The sequence below is a fragment of the Dermochelys coriacea genome, chromosome 7 (assembly GCF_009764565.3).
Source record: "Dermochelys coriacea isolate rDerCor1 chromosome 7, rDerCor1.pri.v4, whole genome shotgun sequence".
In the NCBI taxonomy this organism is placed as follows: domain Eukaryota; kingdom Metazoa; phylum Chordata; order Testudines; family Dermochelyidae; genus Dermochelys; species Dermochelys coriacea.
The window spans coordinates 56,516,879-56,542,658 of NC_050074.1; the positions used below are offsets into that span (position 1 = coordinate 56,516,879).

The window sequence follows — 25,780 nt, forward strand, 5'->3', positions numbered from 1 at the left end:
GGAGGGTGCTTGACTGTCCCCACAGACCATGAGGCCTCACAAATAGGGAAGGATGGGGGTGTTGCCTGAAAACCCAGCAGAGGAGCATGTAGCATGGCAGGGAGGGAAGACCTGGCTGAGGAACGCGGCAGCACGTACAGAGACGTGTGGGGAGGCGGCAGGGGCTTGTACAGCATTGGGCGAGAGCCCCAATTGAGCTGGCTTTGACTAAGACCCCACTAAAGCTACAGCTGCCTCTGCCTCAAAGGAGGCGCTCCTCACACAGACCAAACACCACTGCTCAGAGGAAAGAAGACAGTTTATTAAAAAATAAGTTAGCACAAACACAGCCTAGAGCACAGAGCACCGAGGGAAGCAGCCAGAACGTCTGCCCAAGAAGTTTAAAACAAAGACTGATTTTTAAACAACCTTTAGGGTGCCCTCCCCTACCCCAAGTCAGCTACCCCGCAGTGCCCAAAGGAGTCCTGAGTTCCCAGGGCCTCGCTAATGGAGCAAGGGAGAAACAGTGACTGCCCCAGACGCCTCACCATAGACCCTAGGAAGCCAGAAGGGTAACACCAGCATCTAAACCATTGTGAATAAAAAAGGGAGCAACTCCATGTTCCTCCCTGGAAACCTACCCACTCATGCCCCGCCTCAATGCTCCCACAGTCCTGGCCAAATGCATCCACCCATGCCTTGATCCATGTCCCCACCCACGTGTGCTGTACACAGAGGCACACACGGGCCTTTGCACCACTCTTTCCCCCTCTTCCCAGCCACGCGAGCAGCAATCAGTCTGACGGACAAGCTTGAGTCTCTGCATGCGCCTGGGCGGCGTGCGTACTCGCACTGGAGTCTGTTTTGCGCCCTGAGCACACTGCACACTACTGCGCCTTCTTCCCCTCTGTGAGGTGGCCGTTCAGACAGTTGCCATTCAGATGCACGGGGCTGGCACTCTTTCCCCGGTACCACACAATGGCTTTGGACAGGGCATAGGCAGCGCCGGCCAGACAGAGAAGGAAGAGAGCAAGGATATCCAGGCAGAAGTACTCATAGAAGGAGAGGTCATAGACGGCTGGGCGAAGGTACGGTGCCCCATCGTGGCGGAGGATGTACTCCAGCCAGTACACCGTGCGGTTCAGAGCATGCATAGGCGTGTCTCGGTGCAGGGCCGAGATTTGCTTGGCTGCTTTATTATAGCTGCAAGAGAGGAAGCGAAAAAGTAAAAAAAAAAAAAAAAAAAAAAAAGTCACCCACTGTTATTTCACAGTCACTTCTCTGGGTAGAACAGCCCCTTCTGACTCATGACGGGCCCGAAGCCTACAAGGAACCAAGCAGCCTCAATTCCCACCTCTCATGAGCAGGCTCTAGATCTGTTCCCCAGGTCCTTACAATCACCGTCACTGCTAGTTTTACTCCTGTTAGCCCTGCAGAGCCAATGCAGCTAAGGCCATGCCAGCCAGAGTTTGGTCTGCCTCACGCATCATGAGCGGGGCGGTCAGCTAAATTCTAGTTATGGGATCTTGGTAACAGGCATCACCATCAGGGGCTCGAAGGACCCGGCTGGATTCTCACATCCTAGGGGGAGCAAGCAGGTGGCAGAGGCCCTTTTCTGACTCTGGGCCTGATCCCGCATAGTGCCAAGCACCCTGACGTCAACAGCAGTTGAGAGTACTTAGTAATTTAAAGGAGCAGGCCGTGTGACAGCACTTCAAACACAGGATCCTGCCAGGTCCTCTCAGGAGCATTGTAGCCAGTATCACCCAGAAGTCGCTCGCTGGCCCAAGGGTCTTAAAAAGCAGGTGAAGAATTGTATCTTATACATACAAGCCTTAGCACTGTCTGTGTTTACTGGTCTCTGCATAAAGGTAGTTTGGGCATGACCAAGCAGATTGCAAGGTGAGGACTTCGGTGGACCCGATAACATGCTGCTATTGAAAGGGGAAGAGTTTTGAGCAGCAGCATCTCAGGGACCATTCCAAGGGAAACCCAAACAAAACCAGATCAGTTTCCCCTTCACTGTAAAGACAGGCAGACCCATGGTTTTGGCTGCTGCCAGCATCAGTCTTAAAACTCAGAAGACACTGGAGTGTCCAGGCAAGTGAGCGACGCACCTGGCGGAACCACTGCTTGAGCCTATTGTTATGGGATCCCAAAAGGAGGATGCATCCAACTATTCATCTGCTCCCCTTTAACCCAACAGCTCCATCACTCAGAAAGCCTCACCTGGGCTTAGAGAGAACGTTGACTATGGCCTGGTAAAGGTCCTCTTCGCTTACTCGGCTCCAGTCCATGAGAATCCCCATCCCTTTTGCCTGAACTCTTGTCATGATGTCGAACTGGTCCCCATAGAAAGGGAACCCCACAACCGGCACTCCGTGATAAATTGCCTCAAATATGCCATTCATCCCGCAGTGGCTGACAAAGGCTTTCACATTGGGGTGACCTACAGAGAAGCAAGAGACGGTGACCCCCCCGCAGATGCCCCAGTTTGCCCAGGCCTCTCCATACAAACACTTGCTGTACCCGTACAGCTTTGGGAGAAACAGGGCATATTTAGGGGATAGAAGGAGGGTGTGGAACCTTGAAGGACCCCACCACCTCCTGCCACGACAGTGAGCTGGTTAGAACCTGAAGGAGCAGAAGGGGTGGAGGTTGGTTCCACTAGACAAGGAAGCGATTGCTTTCTGATCAGAGGTGCTCTGGATGACACACGCTACAGTGGCATTTTCTTTGCTCTTGTTGTGAGCAAAACCCTGAATTATGGTATTTCTCTCCGTCTTACCCAGCAGGTCATTCTGGGGCAGCCACTCCATCATCAGCGTATTCTCACCCAGGTTATTTGGCTTCTGACCAAAGTACCTGCCAGAAAAAACAGAGAAGGGAAACTAAGAGAAAACAGACAGACCCCTGGAAACCAAATTCCCCACCAAATTACATCCTGAGAGAAAGGTGCTCCCTCACCTCCACACAACCTTCTGTGGAAGGCGTGCAAATGCCCCAGCCATCTTCTCCACCAAGTCGCTCGGGAGTGCTCGGATCCCAATGCCAAAGGAGACGACAACAACACCGGCATCCGCGGCTTCCACCCAGAGGCGCAGGCCCTGCAGGTGAACACATACAGCTGTGCCTCACAGCGTATCCTCCAGAAGGCTCAGACACCTCACCACCACCATGGGAAAGCCCTCCCTTCAGAGGGGGAAGCTTCACCCATCAGTACCTGTAGAACTTCAGTTTTCATGGACACAATCTGGCTATAAAGAATGCCTTCCCCACTGAACTATGCACAAGGTGGTCTCACTGAGCCGGCAAATGGTTCTAGAAAACAGCTGTATTTTCAGATCATAGCTTTGCCAGGCAAGAGCAAAGTTACCTGGGCTCTGGTCAGCCTCTCTGCCGGTGTTGGAAACTATCAAGAGAGCCAGTTTCATTATACTGGTTTGGAAAGCTCTGAGCAGCAGGAGTGGGGACTGGGGTCACTAACTGGTGAGGAGGACCCAAAAATACAGGCCCAGGCCTGGATAGGAGTGGAGACGTGTCCTCTTCTAGAAACCAGGCCGGTCTGGAAGGGATGTGAGGCGAACTGGGCATCTTCTCCATCCCAGCATCAGAAAGGACTCACTAGCCAGATGTAGATATGAAAGGAGCCCCTGAAGCAAGGTCTAGGGACAGCACCTGACAGAAATCCCAGCAATGCCCCTCTCCCAGCAGCTGCGGATCTCAGGGTCTCATTAGGATTTTGCTGATGGGAAGCATCCATCCTTGTCTTTAGTACCTACCGCTGGCTAATTGAGAACCACTGCTTTTGAGGATCTGGGCCTGAAGGACTAAATCAAACTTTTGTATTGGTGACCCCTTTCAAATAGCAAGCCTCTGAGTGTGACCCCCTTATAAATTAAGAACACTTAAATATATTTAACACCGTTATAAATGCTGGATGAAAAGCAGGGTTTGGGATGGAGGCTGACAGCTCACAACTCCCCATGTAATAACCTCGTGACCTACTGAGGGGTCCCAACCTCCAGTTTGAGAACCCCTGCTTAAAAGGTATTTAGTCATCTAACCTCCACTGGTTTTGAGGATCTGGGCCCCCAATTACTAAGTGTAGGCAGCGATGCTGGAACTACAGGTGCTGCCGCACCTCTGGCTTGATGTAGTAATAACAAATACCAAATACATTATTTTCATTATTGGCACCCCCACTATAAAAATTGTCCCAGTACTCCTGGGTGTAGGTAGGTTTTCCAGGCTGCCAAAAGGCTCTGTGTGTACACACACATGCACACACTCCTGACTCTCTTTAACAATGGGAATTTAGGCAGCTGGCTCATGAAGCTGCAGAAGCAAACATAGGGAATTATTTTTCCCTTATCAGACCGATTTGGGCTGATCCCAATTCTTATCTCCACATCCTTGCCTCCTCAGGTTTCCCCATGGCTCTTCTCCTAAATTAGGAGGATTTCAGGGGAAGGTTTTCAAAACTATTTCAAGGTAGGGGACGTCCAATTCCCATCAAACACCTTTGAAAAAAATCTCACTCTAACCTCCAACGTCCTTAAAAACAAATATTGACAAGGCCTTGCCTAAGATGTGTGGGGAAATTCCCTGCCCCATTCCAGTTTAAAAAAAAAAAGGAGGGGGGTGAGGGAAGATTCGGGGGGGGGGAAACAGTTTCATCATTTGCCCTCAAGGAGGCCTACTGTCAGAGTATGATGTGTCAGCAGGTGAAAAGGTCTATTCCAGAGTTATTCTCATACATTATCTGACCCTTTAAGACCCCTGGCAAGTGCTGGTTGGGTTTTAACCTTTTCTTGACAGTGTGGGTCATTCTGTCAGCAAGAAGGTCAGAGATTAAATTAAGTGATTGGAGATTCTCCTGAATGTCAGAAAAGGTTTTCTTCTGGAGATGTAACTGTCTGTAAAACCTACATTTTTAAAGAAACAGGAAATTCTGGGTATTTAAGTAGCTATAAGTCCTGTAAATAGATAAATTACCCACATTATTATAATAAAAACCCATCAGAAGTTCAGGAATTTCATCGTTAAAGCTCTCTCTGGAAACGCAGCCAACCTTGTATCAATGCCCACCCACTCACCAAGAATATCCTTTAAACATAAATACTAATCCACATTTCCAGCACAGACCACAAATTCTCAGCTACCTTAAATACAATAAGGATATAAAGGACCAGAGCTACTGGGATTGCTTCCATACTTGGTCATCAGGGTTTGGGCCCCAGTTCAAAATGGAAATAGCTTAATCTACATATCATAGAATATCAGGATTGGAAGGGACCTCAGGAGATCATCTAGTCCAACCCCCTGCTCAAAGCATGACCAATCCCCAATTTTTGCCCCAGATCCCTCAATGGCTCCCTCAAGGATCGAACTCACAACCCTGGGTTTAAGCAGGCCAACGTTCAAACCACTGAGCTATCCCTCCCACCAAATGACTTTCTCTCCCCAGCCCTAGCATCCTACAACCCAGATGCAAACAGCTGAACCAACCATCTCGCCTCAACCCTTTGAGCACAGCATCTCACAGCCAGTATTCCACTACAGGTCAAGTCCTGAAAGATGCTGGGCATATGGCTGATCCAGAATAGAATGCTTAAGTACACTAGTAATCCCATGCAAAACTCACATTTAAAGGCAAGCCTGTGTTTTAGTGCTTTGCTGAATTGGACTCAGCACCTGGCAGGATTGGCCCCAAGTCTCATCCACCCTCTGATATATATGTGGGATGTTCTGAACGGTATCTGTAGCCTCCCTACGTTACTCAGGCACTATGAGGAAGGGTGGTTACCCACAGGGGTAGAGTCAAGTGGAACCTTTATTCCAAAGTTGTCAATTTAAAAAGAGAGAGTGTTGCACCTAACATTCTACCACTCATAATTTCATTGATATTTATCCACAATCTTAACCAAGCCCGTCATCTGAGACTGGCATTTTGTCTCAGTTTCAATCCATTGACTGGGTGTGGGGACCCTCCTAGCAAACCAGGCCACCTTAGCCTGTTCTCTTGAACATTTCCAGCACTCCTCCAAGTAGCAGAGCTCCACCAGTGGTAGCAGCTATGGGAACTCTAGTGTAGACAGGGCTCCTGACGCTCAATTCCAATTGCAGGGAAATGTCACATCTGTACAACCCCACAGAAGAGAACAGGATTAGCACAGGGGAAACCGAGGAGCAAAGTCCGGCCTTCAGAATCTAGTACTGGTGATGCTATACAGAAACAGCCATACTGTGTCAGACCCATGGCCCACCTAGCCCAGCATCCTGTCTTCCGATAGTGGCTGGTGACAGATGCTTCAGAGGGAATGAACAGAACAGGGAAATTTTGAGTGATCCATTATCTGTCACTGAGTCCCCGCTATTTGTGGGGCTGGCAAATGTGGGAGGGGAGAAACTTCTTTTAACTTGTAAATGGAACAGATTCAATGTGAGATCAGAGCGAGAACGAGCAGGGAGCCTGGGCAATGTTTTTTTTTTCTTTTTTTAAAAAGGTCACTTATGGAGGCTGGAAGGATTGAGGGAAAAGGATTAAAAGGAAAACCCGGGGAGGCTTCAAAGACTGGTGAAGCCAATAGGACAACAGAGAGGAGACTGCTCAGTTCAGAGCACAGAAGTAGTCAATATTGGGCTTTTCCCAGGTTGGTATAGGTACTATCATTGCCAATGCAGAACTCCCCAGCATCGTTGGATGGAGGCAGCATTACAGGTTCCCGACATGGGATGGGGGACCCAAAACTGCATCCCGCCTCCCCCTCAACCTCAATACACACACTTGTGAACTGCATAGATTGCCGTACAGGTTTCATGGCCTGTTGCACAATTTGTGAAGCTCACCGGTGCTGATCAGGTTCCTCAAGGGAAGAGACCTTGGACTGATCTCTGATCACAGCCCGTAGACACCCTGGCCAGCACCAGAAAAGTTAACCTCAGAACTCTAAAGCCAGCAGCCCCTCCTCCTGTACTTACCATGGGAAGGGGCTTTTCAGGCTCAGCGAGGATTCCCCCAGTGAAAATGACATGGGGGAGCGTGGGCCTGGGAAAGTCTAGCACCACATCGTTGCACAGGAAGAAGAGGCTGGTCCCATATACAAGCTCCAGCATGGACTTCTGCGGCTCCACCCCATGTTTCTGCATGAGGCGGTCAAACTTGGGCAGGATGACCAGCTTGGTGGCGATGCGAGTGATCATGTAGACCAGGAGATTCCAAGTCCGGCCCACCAGCCCCATCCTGTCCGTCATCAGGGAGTTGAACTCGGGGACATAGGCGACAGGGGAAGTGGCGCCGATCTCAGCTGGGTACCAGAAGCCGGTGGAGATCACCGCGTATTTGATGCCAAGGAGGTGGGCTAGAATGAAGCCACACATCTCATTGGGGTCTACCAAGAACAAGTCAAAGCCCTCACCCCGGAGCTGCTGCAGGAGGGCTGCATCCCCCAGCACTAGATCACAGTTTTCTAAATACTTTTCCAGGAAGGAGAAGATCTCCAGGGAGGTTTTCTTCCCCTGGAAGACACGCTTTATCTTCTCCTGCACCCAGGAATCCGCGCTCTCCGTGCTGAAGATCCCCCTGTATGTTTGCACTTGGAGGCCTGGCAGGAAGGGCTCAGATTCCCGACCCTCATGGAGGAGAAGCGTGGCATTGTGACCCCGGTCGTTCAGTGCCTCCGCCACCCGCATGAAGACCCGGAGGTGGCTGTCGAAGACGATGGTGGGCATCACCAGCACCTTGGCACCATGGCAACAGTCCAGACTGAAAATGGCCACCATGAGGAGGACAGCAACAGGGTGCGGTGGCAGCCTCATCTCCATCGCTGCAGAGACAGAAATGGGCAGTTACTGACCGACTCGTGCTGTAGGTCCTGACACTGTTTCTGTGGGCTGTGGAGAAGGGAAGGTGCCCTGTGTGGTCACCACCTACTGATGGAGACTTTCCACAGATAGGGTCACATGTTGAATATGACTCAGGCTTCTCCATGCACTATTTCCCTCTCTTCCTCCTCATCTGTTTCTGCGTTCTGTAGTTTCCCCACAAAGAGGCCGTAAGTGGATTTCTCCTGCCTCTTCCCTCACAGCTACTTTTTAAAGCCTGGGGCTGCTCTGGAAAAGCAGCACTTCCCCTCACAGCAGACCAGCTCCCTGGGTGTGTCTGATAAGTCTTTACCGCAGTTTACACATGGGCAGAGCCAACGCAGCTCGGCGAGGAAGCTGGATTCTACCCCGGCTTATGTACCAACCGGCTTGTTTACAAAGCTCCAGTCCGCAACGTCCTGCTGAAAGGACAGCGGGCTCACAGAGGCTGTGCCGACGACACAGTCTGGTCTGCAGTTCCTTTATTATCGGTGATGATGCGCATGGGGGAAGCGCTCGGCTCGCCCCTCAGATCCCAGGTGGCTACGACTCAACTGAACAAGGCTGAGACCGAACATGCATTCAGCCCGTTTCCCAGAGAGGAGCTGCACTCGAAGGAGAGAACACTAAGCAGTGAGAGCCCTGACTGCAGAGAGCAGAGAGGGTGCAAGATTGTGGCCCGACCAGGCCTGCTCACAGGGCGACTGAGCCTTGGCATAGTTTGAATGTCTGAGGAGACGCGTAGCAGCTTCTCCTGTGGCCCTCGGAACACCAAAAGAGGGGGAGATTGTACAGCTGGCTGGCTGAAGGGGAAAGCCAGCTGTGGTACGAGCAGCAGAAGGGGCCCACAGAACTTGCTGGGGTGGGAGGACACACAAAGCCGTGGCTGCAATACAGAATTCCTAAGACACCCCCTCCCGCAGGGAGTGCCTTCATATTGCTACACAATTCCCAACTGGAAGCAAAGTTCTGCACAGCGCCACTGCACAAATCCAGGGGCATCACCACATCACTGGAAACCAACATGCCTCAAGACATGGGGCCTTGGCCAAAGCTTACGTTCTGGGAAAGGGGATCCTACCTGGGAACGTTCACAAGCAAGTGACTGTCCTGAGGTAGATCCAGCGCAGAGGCTTGTGAGGAATGTGCCCTCAGACATGTTGCAAACAGAATAGAAAAGATGGGATTTTTGATTGTTTAGATTCCTGCCCTCATTCACACCCACCAACCCCCATGGAAATCAGTGGAGTTGCAGGGTCGTGACAGAGCAGAATTTTGCCTAAGATCTTATCCAGGTCTCACACACTAACTTGATCAACCCCCTCTCTCTCCTCCCCACCCCAAAAAAGAGGCAAACAAACAAGCCCCTGCTAAATGCAACCTTCATCCAACTCTGGTGCCACCTAACAAGGCTGCGTGCTGAAAGGGGAATGCAGCCCAGAAAGGTGAAGGGGATGGAAATTCTCACGCCAATGTTCCCTGGCCAACTTCCGTAAGCAACACAGGACTACAACAGCCCATTTCAGAGAGCCTCAGCAGCTACTTGCCAGGACCCTTCCCTGGCACAATGCCACACAGATGCAAGTAGTGGGGAATTATCACGACTCCACTCTGGAAAGCGCTTTGAGAGGGGAGGGGAGACAGCTGTGGTGACTGCACGGTGGAAAATTAAATGTTTGCTTGGAGGAAGGGGAAGGAAGAGGATTAGGTTGGGAATGGAGGAATTGCAGGAGTGGAGCTCCCATGAGGTCCACAGAGCCAGGAAGGTGCAGATACTAAAGGGGAGCTTGGACAGGCACACAGTAAAGCCAGAGGATGGGAGCTGCACCACGGAGCTGTGCAAGAGACTGAAAGGAGACGTGTAGAGAAGTTACAGATCCCCACACCACGTCCTACTCCCTCGCTTACCGGTGCCTTACTGAACGAAAGGGGCTCTTCTCTCCTGGCAGAGCCCACTGCAGACTCCGTGGTAGAGCTGCAGAAGAGAGAACAAATGACAGTCAGCAAAATGACAGGGTAGCATCCCCTCACCCAGGAAATGAAGCCAGCCTGATCCTCAGCTCACTGAGCTACAGCATCCCATCCAGAGCCCCGATTTCCCTATGGAACACCAGGGGAAGGAGGATTGGTCAGCGAAGGAGACATGTCAATTTTGCCAAGTCAGAGCAAGGCTCCTTCCAGCCTGCCACGCGAAAGCACTGGGGATACTTTCCGAGAAGACTCTGCAGAGACTGGGATTGGGGAGGGAGGTTTGGTTAGAGGAGAGGGTGTGTGAACGTGAGCTTGCAGAGCCTCGGCTGGACAAGTGTCTTGGAGAACATGCAGGGAGGGCTGGGAGAGAAGGTGAGTTTTCTGAGGGCGTGTATGGGGATAACAGGTCAGAGGGGGAGTATACCGTGAGGAGGGGACTAGAGCGACGTGAGTTGCCATTTAAATCAAGGAAATGGCAATGTTTTTTTAGCACACTGATATTCCTTTGTCTGCCTTGTCTCCTGAGATTGCTCTGTAAGGCAGGGACAAACAGCCTTGTACAGCCCCGAGTACAAGGGAGCCCTGATCTCTGGAGCGACCCAAATAAATAAGCTTTTGGTGCGAATGTCAGAGCAGGGGACTGTTGCTGACCCAGGGCCTTGCTGGTGGCGTTGGTGTCCCCTCTTTGGGGGAATCAATCCCTAGCAATGGGGGGAGCAGCATCCAGACCCAGAAATCTCCCATCTCTCCACAAGCCCTTCAGCGAGGCATGATGGGATCTACCAGAATCCTCTCCTCCTCCCTGAGTCAGCCCCATATGTTCCCACCTGACAGATACTCTTCCGCCCCCCTCACAACTGCCTCAACTCTGCACTCCCTATGTGCTCAGGATGGGCCTTGGCTTTGGAACTGGCTGCAGCCCACAGTGCGAGTGGGACTACGCTTAGAGCACAAAACAAGAGACACGTCTTAGGCCAGGCTTCGCACTAACTGCATCTATGGAACCCCTTCTATCTGTACCATGCACGTCACTGCAGCATCGGTGTGTCTGACAACCAGTCCCCTCAGCTGGGGTCATGGCTTCAGGTACCCACTCCCCAATCCTCACTCTGCAGGCTGGATGGTAAGATTTGACAAGTTCAGTGCTGGGAGCCTGGGACGGGGGTGTCAGAGGGGAGGGTGGGAAAGGGAGCCCAGCCACTTTTCTGACTGACGAGTTGGGATGCTCTCCAGCAAAGGGCCAGGGGGAGGATATAGGAAAGGGTCACGTGCCACTTTCTCCCCAGTTCAGGTCTCTTCTCCCTGTCCAGTCGTGTTCGCCCCACACACCCCATTATTTTCCCTCCACTCCTCTCTCCCTGCCCAGCCCTCTCCAGCCCTGGATCCCATGCGCACCCGGCTCAGGCAATCCCCTCCCCTCTACAAGACTAAGACAGCCCACCAGCTCAGTCCCATCCTGCCCCCTTCCAGCACCCCACTGGCCCTGGAGATACAAGAGTAGAGAGACCAGAGCTTGTTCTGCTAATCCAGATTAACCCCACTCCGGCCTGGATTCCGAGCCTGCTGCCTGGAGGGACTTCTGATGGAGCAGCTGCCCACCCCTTGGGGCAGCCAGGTGTATCGCAGCCATTGGAGCTGCAAGGAGTCCCCTACTGGCAGCAGATGGTACTGCATCCTGCACACTAGAAGCATTACAGCAAAAGTGCTCCAAGACTTTGTTTATGCTGTCTATACCATTTACAATGGCCTTTCCTGTTGCTGCTCTAAGAAGTTGCTGTTTCTTCTCCAAATCCTCTCGTTTTGCAGCAAGAGCTTGTTGTTCTGCATTCTCCTCTCTCCATAGATAATTACAGTAGACCTGGAGGAGAGCTGTGTGACTCGAAAGCTTGTCTCTATCACCAACGGAAGCTGCTCTAATAAAAAAAATAGTACCTCACCCTCCTTGTCTTTCAGTCTATAGTGAGGCTAGCGCCGGGGGCCCAATGCATCAGTCCAGGTCTGTACTGCACATAGGCCAGTAGGAACAGATTCCAACAGGGAATGCAAGGAAAAAGGAGGGGATCACTGTGACTTCATGAGAGATTGCTTTCAATAAGATAATTAAAACAAATCTATACAGGAAACAGGAAAAAAACCCACCTAAAACACCCTGCTAAGGCTTGCGGGAAAAAAAAAGAGCAACAAAAAGCAGAGTTAGAGGGAGCCAAAATGGGTAATACGAAGGGCTCACCATTTATGGTAACTGGGATGAATTCTTTGGCCTATGTTACACAGGAGGTCAGTCTAGACAACCATCTTGGTCCCTTCTGGCTGTAAAATCTTTGAATCTATAATACTGTCAATGCCTGTCCTGTCTCTCTATATGAGGTTAAAGATGAAAGAGGAAGTCCCTTCTCGATGTATAGGATAATAACCAAAACCCCATACCTTAAGATGACAAGCTGTGAAATCTGAGCCCCACAGATTGACAACCCCCCCCACACCCAAAATGACACAGAGCCCATACGTGACAGGTCACAATGTAAAACTGCCTTTGTTTGTTCATGGAATTTTACCACTTCAGGACTAAGCCTTGTGGCGTACCTGAGATGCCAGCAACATTCCAACACCAGATCAATTGGTTGCTCAAGGTACATGTAGAAAAATCTCTCTCATCATTGTTATTTTACAGTCCTGATTGGAAGTGTCACTTGGAGCATACAGCATCGGTCTTGTATGAAGCACTGAAAGTGTTTTGACCATCAAGTTTATATTAGACAGCTCAGACAGGGTATCGGGGGTCCACAGCAGAGAGTAGAAAATTAAACTCAGCTGTGTCAAAGATAAATGCAGCAGGAGAGGTTGCCCAGAGGTCAGATTTATATCGAGAGTAGCAAACTATTACCTGGAGGTTTTGTTTACCTCTCCATTTCCTATAGTCACTACTTCTCTGACCGTTAACCTTTGTTGACACAGGAAAATTGTAGCAATTTATCTTAATTTGTTTAGAAACTGATGTCAGTCAGTGTGTCCGTGAAAGGGGGCTGCATCCTCTTATTTCATCCTACTATTGGTTTAGCTTGAATCAATTAAAAAAATTAAAGGGACAAGGTAATCTAGACCAGGGGATATTATTACATTTGAGATACTTCCTCCCCCCACCTCTCCCAATGCCAAAAAGTCCAAAAAATCATAGGGCTGGAAGGGACCCCATAGGTCATCTGGTCGAGTCCCCTGCACTGAGGCAGGACTAAGTGTTATCTATTCTAGACCATCTGTAACAGGTGTTTGTCTAAACTGTTCTTAAAAACCTCCAATGATGGAGATTCAACCACTTTCCTAAGTAATTTGTTCCGGTGTTTAACTATCCCGACAGGAAGCTTTTCTTAATGTCCAACCTAAACCTCCCTTGCTGCAATTTAAGTCCATTACTTCTTGTCCGGTCCTCAGTGGAAGAGAAGAACAATTTTTCTCCCGCCCCTTTATAACAACCTTTTCTGTATTTGCCCCCCCTCAGTCTTCTCTTCTCCAGACTAAACAAACCCAATTTTTTCAGCCTTCCCTCATAGGTCATGTTTTCTAGATCTATAATAATTTTTATTGCTCTCCTCTGAACTGTCTCCAATTTGTCCCCATCTTTCCCAAAACGTGGTGCCCACAACTGAACACAGTACTGCAGCTGAAGCCTTATCGGTGCTTAGTAGAATTACTACTCATGTCTTTCTTTCTCACAGCACTCCCGCTGACATATGCCAGAATGATGATCAAATTGAGAACCTGTTTTGGTCAGCCTAGATATTACTACACCTTTTAAAGTGCAGCTCTGAACCTGCAGAATGGAGGAAAGGAACAGCTTATCCAAGAATAAGCAGAAAAGTGAACTACAAAACAAAATAAGGCCCCTTTAGATTTTTGATACAGAACAAGTGTTTTTCCGGCTGGTTTCAAATCAGGTTTTGGCTTCTCTGTTTCAGTGCACAGATTCCGAGGAAGAATTTGGCCATGCCAGTTCTCACTAAGTGAGGGGGAGCGCATGGGCAGTCAGATTGCTTCGTTGGCATTGAAGCCTGTTGGCTGAGTTCACGTTTCTGACACTTGGTTGGGAGGAGAGCTCTTAGAAGAAGATTCCCTATGCCCATCCCCTCTAAAAGTACCACTGGGGAAAGAGCCTCTCCCAACTCTAGTTCTCCAGAGGGCTCTATAGCAAAAAGAGACTTTATATATCGGATCTGTCTGAGGTTTAACAAATACACCCAAAAGAATATTTCACATACCAGATGTAGGCTTTCCTGCTCCTTCAAAAACTTTCCCCCCCAATGCATTTACCTATAAAGGCTTCAGAAGAGCAGAATTCCTAAATGCAGAAGGTGGGAGTTCATTCCTTTCTTTCTCCAGGGTGCCTGGGATGTAAATATTTCACCCGCCCATGCACTTTAATGTCTAGCTCCTCAGCACCAAGAATCCCTTCTGTGCTCTGTGTGGATGAAAGACATTGAAGCATTTCTCTCTGCTGCAGCCTGCTGTCTTTCCAACTCTTCCCCAGAGCAGGAAGGAATATCTCCCCTTTTGGTTTCCTTATTTAAATGATGGGACCAGTGGTGCAGCACAGCTGTAGCTCATCTGAAGCCAGAAGGAAAGAGAGGACTTGTCTCAAGGATGCCAGAGGCTCTTACCTGGGTGGGAAATTGGCGTTCGCTTCTTCTCCCTAGTTTGATCCAGAAAGAGTGACTGCAGCTGCTTTCAGCAGCTTGCTAATAACAGGCTTCAGTTACTGGGCTGGTTGTGGTGTGACTTAAGAAAGTCACAAGTGCGGTTATCACGAGTTTGCAGAAACTGAAGCAATATGGGTAATTCTGCTGTATAAACAGGTAATAGGCTAATATTTCACTTCAGACAGGCACTTCTAGAACTAAGAGGAAACTCTAGTAAAAAGCCTCCAGGACAAAAAGCCGTACAGAGCACATTCTCAGGCAGGAAAGTCTAACCCATGTTCACTTTCTGAACAAATATTTTTATATTTGGTGGATTTCATCACCGCTGGGTCCAGGCCATCGTTTTACCACGCTGGTTTAGACACCCAGTCAGTGACACTACCTTTATGAGATTCTTAGGTGAGACTCGAACCCATGGTCCTGTAGCATTCTGCACAAACCACTCCAGCAAAGGTCTATAGCAAAGCCAGGCTAGATTTACCCTAGCAGCAGGGGGAGGTTTTAAACACAAAACTGGCAAGGATATAGTCATTTCCTTATGCAGAACAGAAAAAAAAAATATCAAAAAAATGAAGCACTAGAGAGAATCTATATAGTAATATCCCAGAGGGTCACTCTGTGTGTCATTCTAAAGCCTAAAATGTCTGTAGAACCAACATGAAGGGGGATAGAAGCAACTACAAGCATGGTCAAGAGTTCTTTTTATTCAGAATATGACCAGTTTCAATCATCACTGGGTTTCACAGTCTGCTACCATCCAATTTTTAAGTTCTCAGCCGCTTTTACTTGACAAATTACATGCATGTAGTGTACAGCTACAGTAAAGCATGCAGGTACCTAGACCATTGAGATATCAGAGGTAACTTAACCATTCACCACTCTTACTCTCTACAGCTAATTTGCATGCAACAGTTTCATTGGTTGTATGAGGGATAGTGCCACACCCATGCACCCCACTGCAATCCGCACAAATCAACACAAGTCTCACAGCACAACCCCCTAGATACAAATCAACAGCCAGTCAGCATACACAACCAGCATACACAACTCCAAACACATAAGGCCCTTCACTGTAGCACACACCCTTATTTGCCACCCGCACAAATCCCCACAACTCTCCCAGCACAACACAACACACCCACACATCACTCCGAAGCCTAGAGCGTCTGTAGAGTCGATGTTTGGCAATAGAAACTGCTACAAGCATGGTTGAGAGTACTTTTTATTTTGACAGGTTTCAGAGTAGCAGTCGTGTTAGTCTGTATTCACAAAAAGAAAAGGAGTACTTGTGGCACCTTAGAGACCAACAAATTTATTTGAGCATAAGCTACACGAAAGCTTATGCTCAAATAAATTTGTTGGTCTCCAAGGTGCCACAAGTACTCCTTTTCTTTTTATTTTGAGTATCACCAGGTTTAATCATCACAGGGATTAAAGGCTGGAAGGGACCCCATAGGTCATCTGGTCGAGTCCCCTGCACTGAGGCAGGACTAAGTGTTATCTATTCTAGACCATCTGTAACAGGTGTTTGTCTAAACTGTTCTTAAAAACCTCCAATGATGGAGATTCAACCACTTTCCTAAGTAATTTGTTCCGGTGTTTAACTATCCCGACAGGAAGCTTTTCTTAATGTCCAACCTAAACCTCCCTTGCTGCAATTTAAGTCCATTACTTCTTGTCCGGTCCTCAGTGGAAGAGAAGAACAATTTTTCTCCCGCCCCTTTATAACAACCTTTTCTGTATTTGCCCCCCCTCAGTCTTCTCTTCTCCAGACTAAACAAACCCAATTTTTTCAGCCTTCCCTCATAGGTCATGTTTTCTAGATCTATAATAATTTTTATTGCTCTCCTCTGAACTGTCTCCAATTTGTCCCCATCTTTCCCAAAACGTGGTGCCCACAACTGAACACAGTACTGCAGCTGAAGCCTTATCGGTGCTTAGTAGAATTACTACTCATGTCTTTCTTTCTCACAGCACTCCCGCTGACATATGCCAGAATGATGATCAAATTGAGAACCTGTTTTGGTCAGCCTAGATATTACTACACCTTTTAAAGTGCAGCTCTGAACCTGCAGAATGGAGGAAAGGAACAGCTTATCCAAGAATAAGCAGAAAAGTGAACTACAAAACAAAATAAGGCCCCTTTAGATTTTTGATACAGAACAAGTGTTTTTCCGGCTGGTTTCAAATCAGGTTTTGGCTTCTCTGTTTCAGTGCACAGATTCCGAGGAAGAATTTGGCCATGCCAGTTCTCACTAAGTGAGGGGGAGCGCATGGGCAGTCAGATTGCTTCGTTGGCATTGAAGCCTGTTGGCTGAGTTCACGTTTCTGACACTTGGTTGGGAGGAGAGCTCTTAGAAGAAGATTCCCTATGCCCATCCCCTCTAAAAGTACCACTGGGGAAAGAGCCTCTCCCAACTCTAGTTCTCCAGAGGGCTCTATAGCAAAAAGAGACTTTATATATCGGATCTGTCTGAGGTTTAACAAATACACCCAAAAGAATATTTCACATACCAGATGTAGGCTTTCCTGCTCCTTCAAAAACTTTCCCCCCCAATGCATTTACCTATAAAGGCTTCAGAAGAGCAGAATTCCTAAATGCAGAAGGTGGGAGTTCATTCCTTTCTTTCTCCAGGGTGCCTGGGATGTAAATATTTCACCCGCCCATGCACTTTAATGTCTAGCTCCTCAGCACCAAGAATCCCTTCTGTGCTCTGTGTGGATGAAAGACATTGAAGCATTTCTCTCTGCTGCAGCCTGCTGTCTTTCCAACTCTTCCCCAGAGCAGGAAGGAATATCTCCCCTTTTGGTTTCCTTATTTAAATGATGGGACCAGTGGTGCAGCACAGCTGTAGCTCATCTGAAGCCAGAAGGAAAGAGAGGACTTGTCTCAAGGATGCCAGAGGCTCTTACCTGGGTGGGAAATTGGCGTTCGCTTCTTCTCCCTAGTTTGATCCAGAAAGAGTGACTGCAGCTGCTTTCAGCAGCTTGCTAATAACAGGCTTCAGTTACTGGGCTGGTTGTGGTGTGACTTAAGAAAGTCACAAGTGCGGTTATCACGAGTTTGCAGAAACTGAAGCAATATGGGTAATTCTGCTGTATAAACAGGTAATAGGCTAATATTTCACTTCAGACAGGCACTTCTAGAACTAAGAGGAAACTCTAGTAAAAAGCCTCCAGGACAAAAAGCCGTACAGAGCACATTCTCAGGCAGGAAAGTCTAACCCATGTTCACTTTCTGAACAAATATTTTTATATTTGGTGGATTTCATCACCGCTGGGTCCAGGCCATCGTTTTACCACGCTGGTTTAGACACCCAGTCAGTGACACTACCTTTATGAGATTCTTAGGTGAGACTCGAACCCATGGTCCTGTAGCATTCTGCACAAACCACTCCAGCAAAGGTCTATAGCAAAGCCAGGCTAGATTTACCCTAGCAGCAGGGGGAGGTTTTAAACACAAAACTGGCAAGGATATAGTCATTTCCTTATGCAGAACAGAAAAAAAAAATATCAAAAAAATGAAGCACTAGAGAGAATCTATATAGTAATATCCCAGAGGGTCACTCTGTGTGTCATTCTAAAGCCTAAAATGTCTGTAGAACCAACATGAAGGGGGATAGAAGCAACTACAAGCATGGTCAAGAGTTCTTTTTATTCAGAATATGACCAGTTTCAATCATCACTGGGTTTCACAGTCTGCTACCATCCAATTTTTAAGTTCTCAGCCGCTTTTACTTGACAAATTACATGCATGTAGTGTACAGCTACAGTAAAGCATGCAGGTACCTAGACCATTGAGATATCAGAGGTAACTTAACCATTCACCACTCTTACTCTCTACAGCTAATTTGCATGCAACAGTTTCATTGGTTGTATGAGGGATAGTGCCACACCCATGCACCCCACTGCAATCCGCACAAATCAACACAAGTCTCACAGCACAACCCCCTAGATACAAATCAACAGCCAGTCAGCATACACAACCAGCATACACAACTCCAAACACATAAGGCCCTTCACTGTAGCACACACCCTTATTTGCCACCCGCACAAATCCCCACAACTCTCCCAGCACAACACAACACACCCACACATCACTCCGAAGCCTAGAGCGTCTGTAGAGTCGATGTTTGGCAATAGAAACTGCTACAAGCATGGTTGAGAGTACTTTTTATTTTGACAGGTTTCAGAGTAGCAGTCGTGTTAGTCTGTATTCACAAAAAGAAAAGGAGTACTTGTGGCACCTTAGAGACCAACAAATTTATTTGAGCATAAGCTACACGAAAGCTTATGCTCAAATAAATTTGTTGGTCTCCAAGGTGCCACAAGTACTCCTTTTCTTTTTATTTTGAGTATCACCAGGTTTAATCATCACAGGGATTAAAGGCTGGAAGGGACCCCATAGGTCATCTGGTCGAGTCCCCTGCACTGAGGCAGGACTAAGTGTTATCTATTCTAGACCATCTGTAACAGGTGTTTGTCTAAACTGTTCTTAAAAACCTCCAATGATGGAGATTCAACCACTTTCCTAAGTAATTTGTTCCGGTGTTTAACTATCCCGACAGGAAGCTTTTCTTAATGTCCAACCTAAACCTCCCTTGCTGCAATTTAAGTCCATTACTTCTTGTCCGGTCCTCAGTGGAAGAGAAGAACAATTTTTCTCCCGCCCCTTTATAACAACCTTTTCTGTATTTGCCCCCCCTCAGTCTTCTCTTCTCCAGACTAAACAAACCCAATTTTTTCAGCCTTCCCTCATAGGTCATGTTTTCTAGATCTATAATAATTTTTATTGCTCTCCTCTGAACTGTCTCCAATTTGTCCCCATCTTTCCCAAAACGTGGTGCCCACAACTGAACACAGTACTGCAGCTGAAGCCTTATCGGTGCTTAGTAGAATTACTACTCATGTCTTTCTTTCTCACAGCACTCCCGCTGACATATGCCAGAATGATGATCAAATTGAGAACCTGTTTTGGTCAGCCTAGATATTACTACACCTTTTAAAGTGCAGCTCTGAACCTGCAGAATGGAGGAAAGGAACAGCTTATCCAAGAATAAGCAGAAAAGTGAACTACAAAACAAAATAAGGCCCCTTTAGATTTTTGATACAGAACAAGTGTTTTTCCGGCTGGTTTCAAATCAGGTTTTGGCTTCTCTGTTTCAGTGCACAGATTCCGAGGAAGAATTTGGCCATGCCAGTTCTCACTAAGTGAGGGGGAGCGCATGGGCAGTCAGATTGCTTCGTTGGCATTGAAGCCTGTTGGCTGAGTTCACGTTTCTGACACTTGGTTGGGAGGAGAGCTCTTAGAAGAAGATTCCCTATGCCCATCCCCTCTAAAAGTACCACTGGGGAAAGAGCCTCTCCCAACTCTAGTTCTCCAGAGGGCTCTATAGCAAAAAGAGACTTTATATATCGGATCTGTCTGAGGTTTAACAAATACACCCAAAAGAATATTTCACATACCAGATGTAGGCTTTCCTGCTCCTTCAAAAACTTTCCCCCCCAATGCATTTACCTATAAAGGCTTCAGAAGAGCAGAATTCCTAAATGCAGAAGGTGGGAGTTCATTCCTTTCTTTCTCCAGGGTGCCTGGGATGTAAATATTTCACCCGCCCATGCACTTTAATGTCTAGCTCCTCAGCACCAAGAATCCCTTCTGTGCTCTGTGTGGATGAAAGACATTGAAGCATTTCTCTCTGCTGCAGCCTGCTGTCTTTCCAACTCTTCCCCAGAGCAGGAAGGAATATCTCCCCTTTTGGTTTCCTTATTTAAATGATGGGACCAGTGGTGCAGCACAGCTGTAGCTCATCTGAAGCCAGAAGGAAAGAGAGGACTTGTCTCAAGGATGCCAGAGGCTCTTACCTGGGTGGGAAATTGGCGTTCGCTTCTTCTCCCTAGTTTGATCCAGAAAGAGTGACTGCAGCTGCTTTCAGCAGCTTGCTAATAACAGGCTTCAGTTACTGGGCTGGTTGTGGTGTGACTTAAGAAAGTCACAAGTGCGGTTATCACGAGTTTGCAGAAACTGAAGCAATATGGGTAATTCTGCTGTATAAACAGGTAATAGGCTAATATTTCACTTCAGACAGGCACTTCTAGAACTAAGAGGAAACTCTAGTAAAAAGCCTCCAGGACAAAAAGCCGTACAGAGCACATTCTCAGGCAGGAAAGTCTAACCCATGTTCACTTTCTGAACAAATATTTTTATATTTGGTGGATTTCATCACCGCTGGGTCCAGGCCATCGTTTTACCACGCTGGTTTAGACACCCAGTCAGTGACACTACCTTTATGAGATTCTTAGGTGAGACTCGAACCCATGGTCCTGTAGCATTCTGCACAAACCACTCCAGCAAAGGTCTATAGCAAAGCCAGGCTAGATTTACCCTAGCAGCAGGGGGAGGTTTTAAACACAAAACTGGCAAGGATATAGTCATTTCCTTATGCAGAACAGAAAAAAAAATATCAAAAAAATGAAGCACTAGAGAGAATCTATATAGTAATATCCCAGAGGGTCACTCTGTGTGTCATTCTAAAGCCTAAAATGTCTGTAGAACCAACATGAAGGGGGATAGAAGCAACTACAAGCATGGTCAAGAGTTCTTTTTATTCAGAATATGACCAGTTTCAATCATCACTGGGTTTCACAGTCTGCTACCATCCAATTTTTAAGTTCTCAGCCGCTTTTACTTGACAAATTACATGCATGTAGTGTACAGCTACAGTAAAGCATGCAGGTACCTAGACCATTGAGATATCAGAGGTAACTTAACCATTCACCACTCTTACTCTCTACAGCTAATTTGCATGCAACAGTTTCATTGGTTGTATGAGGGATAGTGCCACACCCATGCACCCCACTGCAATCCGCACAAATCAACACAAGTCTCACAGCACAACCCCCTAGATACAAATCAACAGCCAGTCAGCATACACAACCAGCATACACAACTCCAAACACATAAGGCCCTTCACTGTAGCACACACCCTTATTTGCCACCCGCACAAATCCCCACAACTCTCCCAGCACAACACAACACACCCACACATCACTCCGAAGCCTAGAGCGTCTGTAGAGTCGATGTTTGGCAATAGAAACTGCTACAAGCATGGTTGAGAGTACTTTTTATTTTGACAGGTTTCAGAGTAGCAGTCGTGTTAGTCTGTATTCACAAAAAGAAAAGGAGTACTTGTGGCACCTTAGAGACCAACAAATTTATTTGAGCATAAGCTACACGAAAGCTTATGCTCAAATAAATTTGTTGGTCTCCAAGGTGCCACAAGTACTCCTTTTCTTTTTATTTTGAGTATCACCAGGTTTAATCATCACAGGGATTTGCAGTCTGATACTGTCCAGTTATAAGTGCTCAGATATTTTTGGCTTTTTCTTTTTTAAAAACACACGACTTTACAAATTACACCTGGCTTTGGGATACTAGTAGGTCCCAAACAAACAAGAAAGGAACTAAATGACCAATCAGCTGAGACATTGGACTCGGAGACAAAAAGGTCTAGAAATACAAGAAAGGACAAAAGCCTTGAAAACACACCACTTGATAGAATACTTGGAAAGTTCACACATCCAAGCAACAGGCTCAGATGAAGTGTATGCTAGAATAGTAAAGGGGTTCAAGAATTTAAGTTACTGGATCACTAACAATATTTTTTTTAGAATCCATAAAGAACTAAGGAGATACTGGAGTGTCCAGTTTCAGCAACGGAAAGAAGCAATCCTATCAATTACTGCCCTGTAATTACAGCTTCTCTCTGTAGTAACAGAGTGTATTTTTAAAACAGTAATTAAACATCCTACAAGGTTATGAAACCATGAGTAGGAAGCACTGAAGATTTATAAAGAACACCACTTGCCAGACAAGCTTGCTCTTGACAGAACATTACAACATTCGGGCAGCAGTACATATAGCTGAATTTTAGTAAAGCAGTTAATACTGCGTCTCAGAATGGCTTATTCAAATTAGCTCACCAGTCTTGAAAACTGGCTGAACTACCATAAACAAAGCTTAATGAGAAATGGACTGAATAGGGAGCCACTGTCCAGGGGATACCCTACGGATGATAAGACCTAATTTTATGTAGTAGAGTGGAGTCAATTACAGAAGAAGAATGTTGGTGAATAATCGGTTCAAATTCTATGGTCCAGGTCCTGCAAAGACTCATGCACATGTTTAGTTCCACTGAAGTTAACAAGACTACTCCCAGGCATAAATCTTTGCAGGCTCAGGGTCTAGCCAAGTTTCAGTCTGAATGTTAATTTTTCTGGTTACTTTTTACTACTACTAATTTTCAGGATGTTAAATTTAGTGCATGGGTATTTGTCACAAGAAAGTCTCACTGGGACATTCATAAGTGATGCCAAACACCACAAGAAAAGTCGTGAATTTTAGAATCAAATTCATAGCTAAAGTTTACACACAGCTAGTTAGGCAAGGAGTCCCTACAAAGAGAAACAACCCTGCCTAGTTTATCCATCTAGGATCTTAAACCACACCCTGCTCCACAGTATCTGAGTGCCTATTTATGTAACCAGCCAAGGGTGAGAACATTTCTAATCATATATTGTATTATAAACCTGGCACTTCACACCCAGAAGTATTCATTGAAGAAATTGGTGATAATCTTGATTAGCCCATTAGAGAATTTCCCAACACCTCTGCAGAAAAACTTGCAAACTGGAAACGGGATCAAGTTTACCAAATTATTCAGCAGGAATTTGCCCAGATTTATTTTAGCATCTTGAGTAAGACAGAGGAGGCAGTCAACACCAGGAGAGGAGACATTTGCAGATGAAAGGAAAGGCCAAATACCCTTTCTGTGCACGAGCAGGAAGGGGACGGGGTGGGGAAGATGCGGACAGGGAGCTGCCTCCGCCCCTCTGCAGCAGCAGGTAAGGTTCCAGGCTAAGGCTTGTTTCAGAGTAGCAGCCGTGTTAGTCTGTATTCGCAAAAAGAAAAGGAGGACTTGTGGCACCTTAGAGACTAACAAATTTATTAGAGCATAAGCTTTCGTGAGCTACAGCTCACTTAACCAGCTACTGTCCTGGTTGGTTGGTTCACTGCAGCAGCAAAAGAGCACAGCTTGCCAGCTAATGGTAGCAGCACGTATGTGGAGGTCCCGTCATTCCCTGGGCAACGCTGCCAAAGGCACCCCTGCCACCCCGGGAACGCCACTGACTGGATTACTCTACATAGGCGCTAAGGAGCGCGAGCCGTTTGCAGACTCAGCTAGAGCAGACGGCAGCACCAAGCTGTAGCTCATCCGGCTCACACCTCGCCCACGTGCTCCGAGCTGGCTACTGCCCTCCAGCCCGCTCCAGGAGCTGGGCCTCTCCTCCAGCACCTGGAGCGCTTTGAGGTCCCCTCCAGAGCCCTGGGGCCGCGACTGGCCGGATCAGGGCCCCCACTTCGATGGGCTGCGAGCACTCCCTTGCTGCGGCCGGGCGGGAGCCCACTAGCCGGTTTGGGCCCCCGGGAGACTAGCGCAGAGCCAGACAGAGGGCGATCGGGGCCCGTCGGGGGGGGGGGGGAGGGAGCTAGAGACAGAGGATTTTCCCCCCGCCACCGGCCCAGAGGGAGAACAGCCCCCCGGCCCCACGCCAGCCCGCAGCGCCTCTCACCCACCTGTGCGTCTCCAAAGGCGGCCGCCTGCCTCCCTCCCTCCCTCCGCCCGGCCGGCCGGCGCAGGGGCAGGGGCGGGGAGGCGCGCAGCGATGCGGCGGCTACTATGGGTATTGGCCTCCCACGCCGGCCCCTTCCCGCCCGGCCGGCCGGCCCAGGCGGAGCCCGCCTCTTAGCCCACAAGCCCGGCTCCCATTGGCAAGCGGAGCGGCCCGGCTCGCCCTCGCCCGCACACCGCCCGGCCGCGGGCCCCCAGCTGGGAGCCTCCCGCCCGCGGGCCTCGCTAGGGGGCGGTCACGCCCCCGGGGACGCGGCGCCGGCTGGGGGAGCCGGGACAGGGCTGGGAGGCGGCGCCTGCCTTCCCCTGCCCCAGCGCCGCGGGCACTGGCTCGGCAGGCCGGGGGGGTACGTTACGGTCTCCCAGCGCCTGCACCCTTTGGAAGAGAAGGCGGCAGGTGTAGCTCGGCCCTTTGCCCGCCATGGGGGAGGAAACGGCCGCGCTGGAGTTTAGGGGGTAATCGTGGGCTGGGAGATGGAGTTTGGCGCTAGCTCTGGCCAGGGGGCGGCTCTTCGGGGTAGGGCACCAGTAGGAGCCCCCCGCCGGTCGAGTTGATGCCTGCTCCCCCCCTTAGGCCAGTCCTCCAGCCAGCCACCCGCATAGCTCCAGAATTACAGACAGCCCCTAAAGATTTTCAAAGGGAACTGTTTGCTCCCCGCGAAGCCAGGGCAAAGCTAGGGCCTCAATGCACTACACTGTACACAAGTTAGGAGACAGGCTCCTGCCTTCTGTAAACCCTTGTATTCCTGAAAGGAGTATAAAGAAAAGGAGTACTTGTGGCACCTGAGAGACTGGTGCCACCCGTACTCCTTTTCTTTTTGCGAATACAGACTAACACGGCGGCTACTCTGAAACCTGAAAGGAGGACGGCTCCCTTCCTAGGTGTATTGAACAAGACTGATCACCACCTGCATAGATGGGTGGCTAAATTCTGCAGCCTTTACAACAGGGCAGTGTTCGAGCCAGCCACACATCCAAGTGGGGGGAGTTTTTCCCCCAATGATGGCTTTTTGATGATTAAAAAGCCATGAGTCCAAACGTGCCTCAAAGGCATGGGCAAAAATCTCCAGCCAGGGATGTTGTCACCACTTCACGGCAACGACACCTGCATTGCCTCTCGACTCCAGTCAAGGCACCCACTCAGGCTTCTGGCTCTCCAACCATCACGGCTCTTGGGTGAAGACCTATGTTTCTTCCACTCCTGATCAGGGTATTTTCAGGTTGCACAGCTCCCTGCCTCTATAGTGAGCTCCCCAACAAAGTCACACTACCTAAGCAGACCTGCTTTACTTCCCAGCGACAGCAAATGGTGTCATTGCCACAGTTAAATTACTACACAGCTTTCTAGTTATTTGAGTTTTTTCTTAAGGTAAAAGCATAAGAGAAAACAATCAAAGCCTACCCATATGCTAAGAAGTTCACCAGAGATCACCCCAAGTGCTGTGGCCAGTGAATGTCTTGCAAACCCCACCCAGCGTCTTCCTGTCACTACAAATTTGTAACTTTTTGCTCAGAACAAAACCTCATGAAGCTGAGAGTTACTCCTCTCTAGAGTTTGGGCCTCTTGATCCTGGAAGTAGA

The 25,780-nt window shown here is 48.3% G+C and overlaps 1 protein-coding gene across 3 annotated transcripts; it reads right to left on the reverse strand.

Annotated features, from left to right (window-relative positions):
* Positions 1 to 280: 280 nt before the first annotated feature.
* LOC119859521 (2-hydroxyacylsphingosine 1-beta-galactosyltransferase-like) lies at positions 281 to 24,407 on the reverse strand. 3 transcript variants are annotated; one of them, XM_038411738.2, is made up of 7 exons: positions 24,145 to 24,407; positions 9,754 to 9,820; positions 6,964 to 7,808; positions 2,947 to 3,086; positions 2,768 to 2,844; positions 2,209 to 2,428; positions 281 to 1,182 (listed from the first exon to the last, which is right to left on the reverse strand). In XM_038411738.2, the coding sequence occupies exons 3-7, from the start codon at positions 7,804 to 7,806 to the stop codon at positions 867 to 869; spliced, it is 1,596 nt and encodes a 531-aa protein (XP_038267666.1). In that variant the 5' UTR covers positions 7,807 to 7,808; positions 9,754 to 9,820; positions 24,145 to 24,407; the 3' UTR covers positions 281 to 866. The 3 variants fall into 3 exon arrangements, with proteins under 3 accessions (XP_038267666.1, XP_038267665.1, XP_043375014.1); XM_038411737.2 differs by lacking the exon at positions 24,145 to 24,407 and adding an exon at positions 14,469 to 14,566; XM_043519079.1 differs by lacking the exon at positions 24,145 to 24,407 and adding an exon at positions 9,911 to 10,078.
* Between the last annotated feature and the right edge of the window lie 1,373 nt (positions 24,408 to 25,780).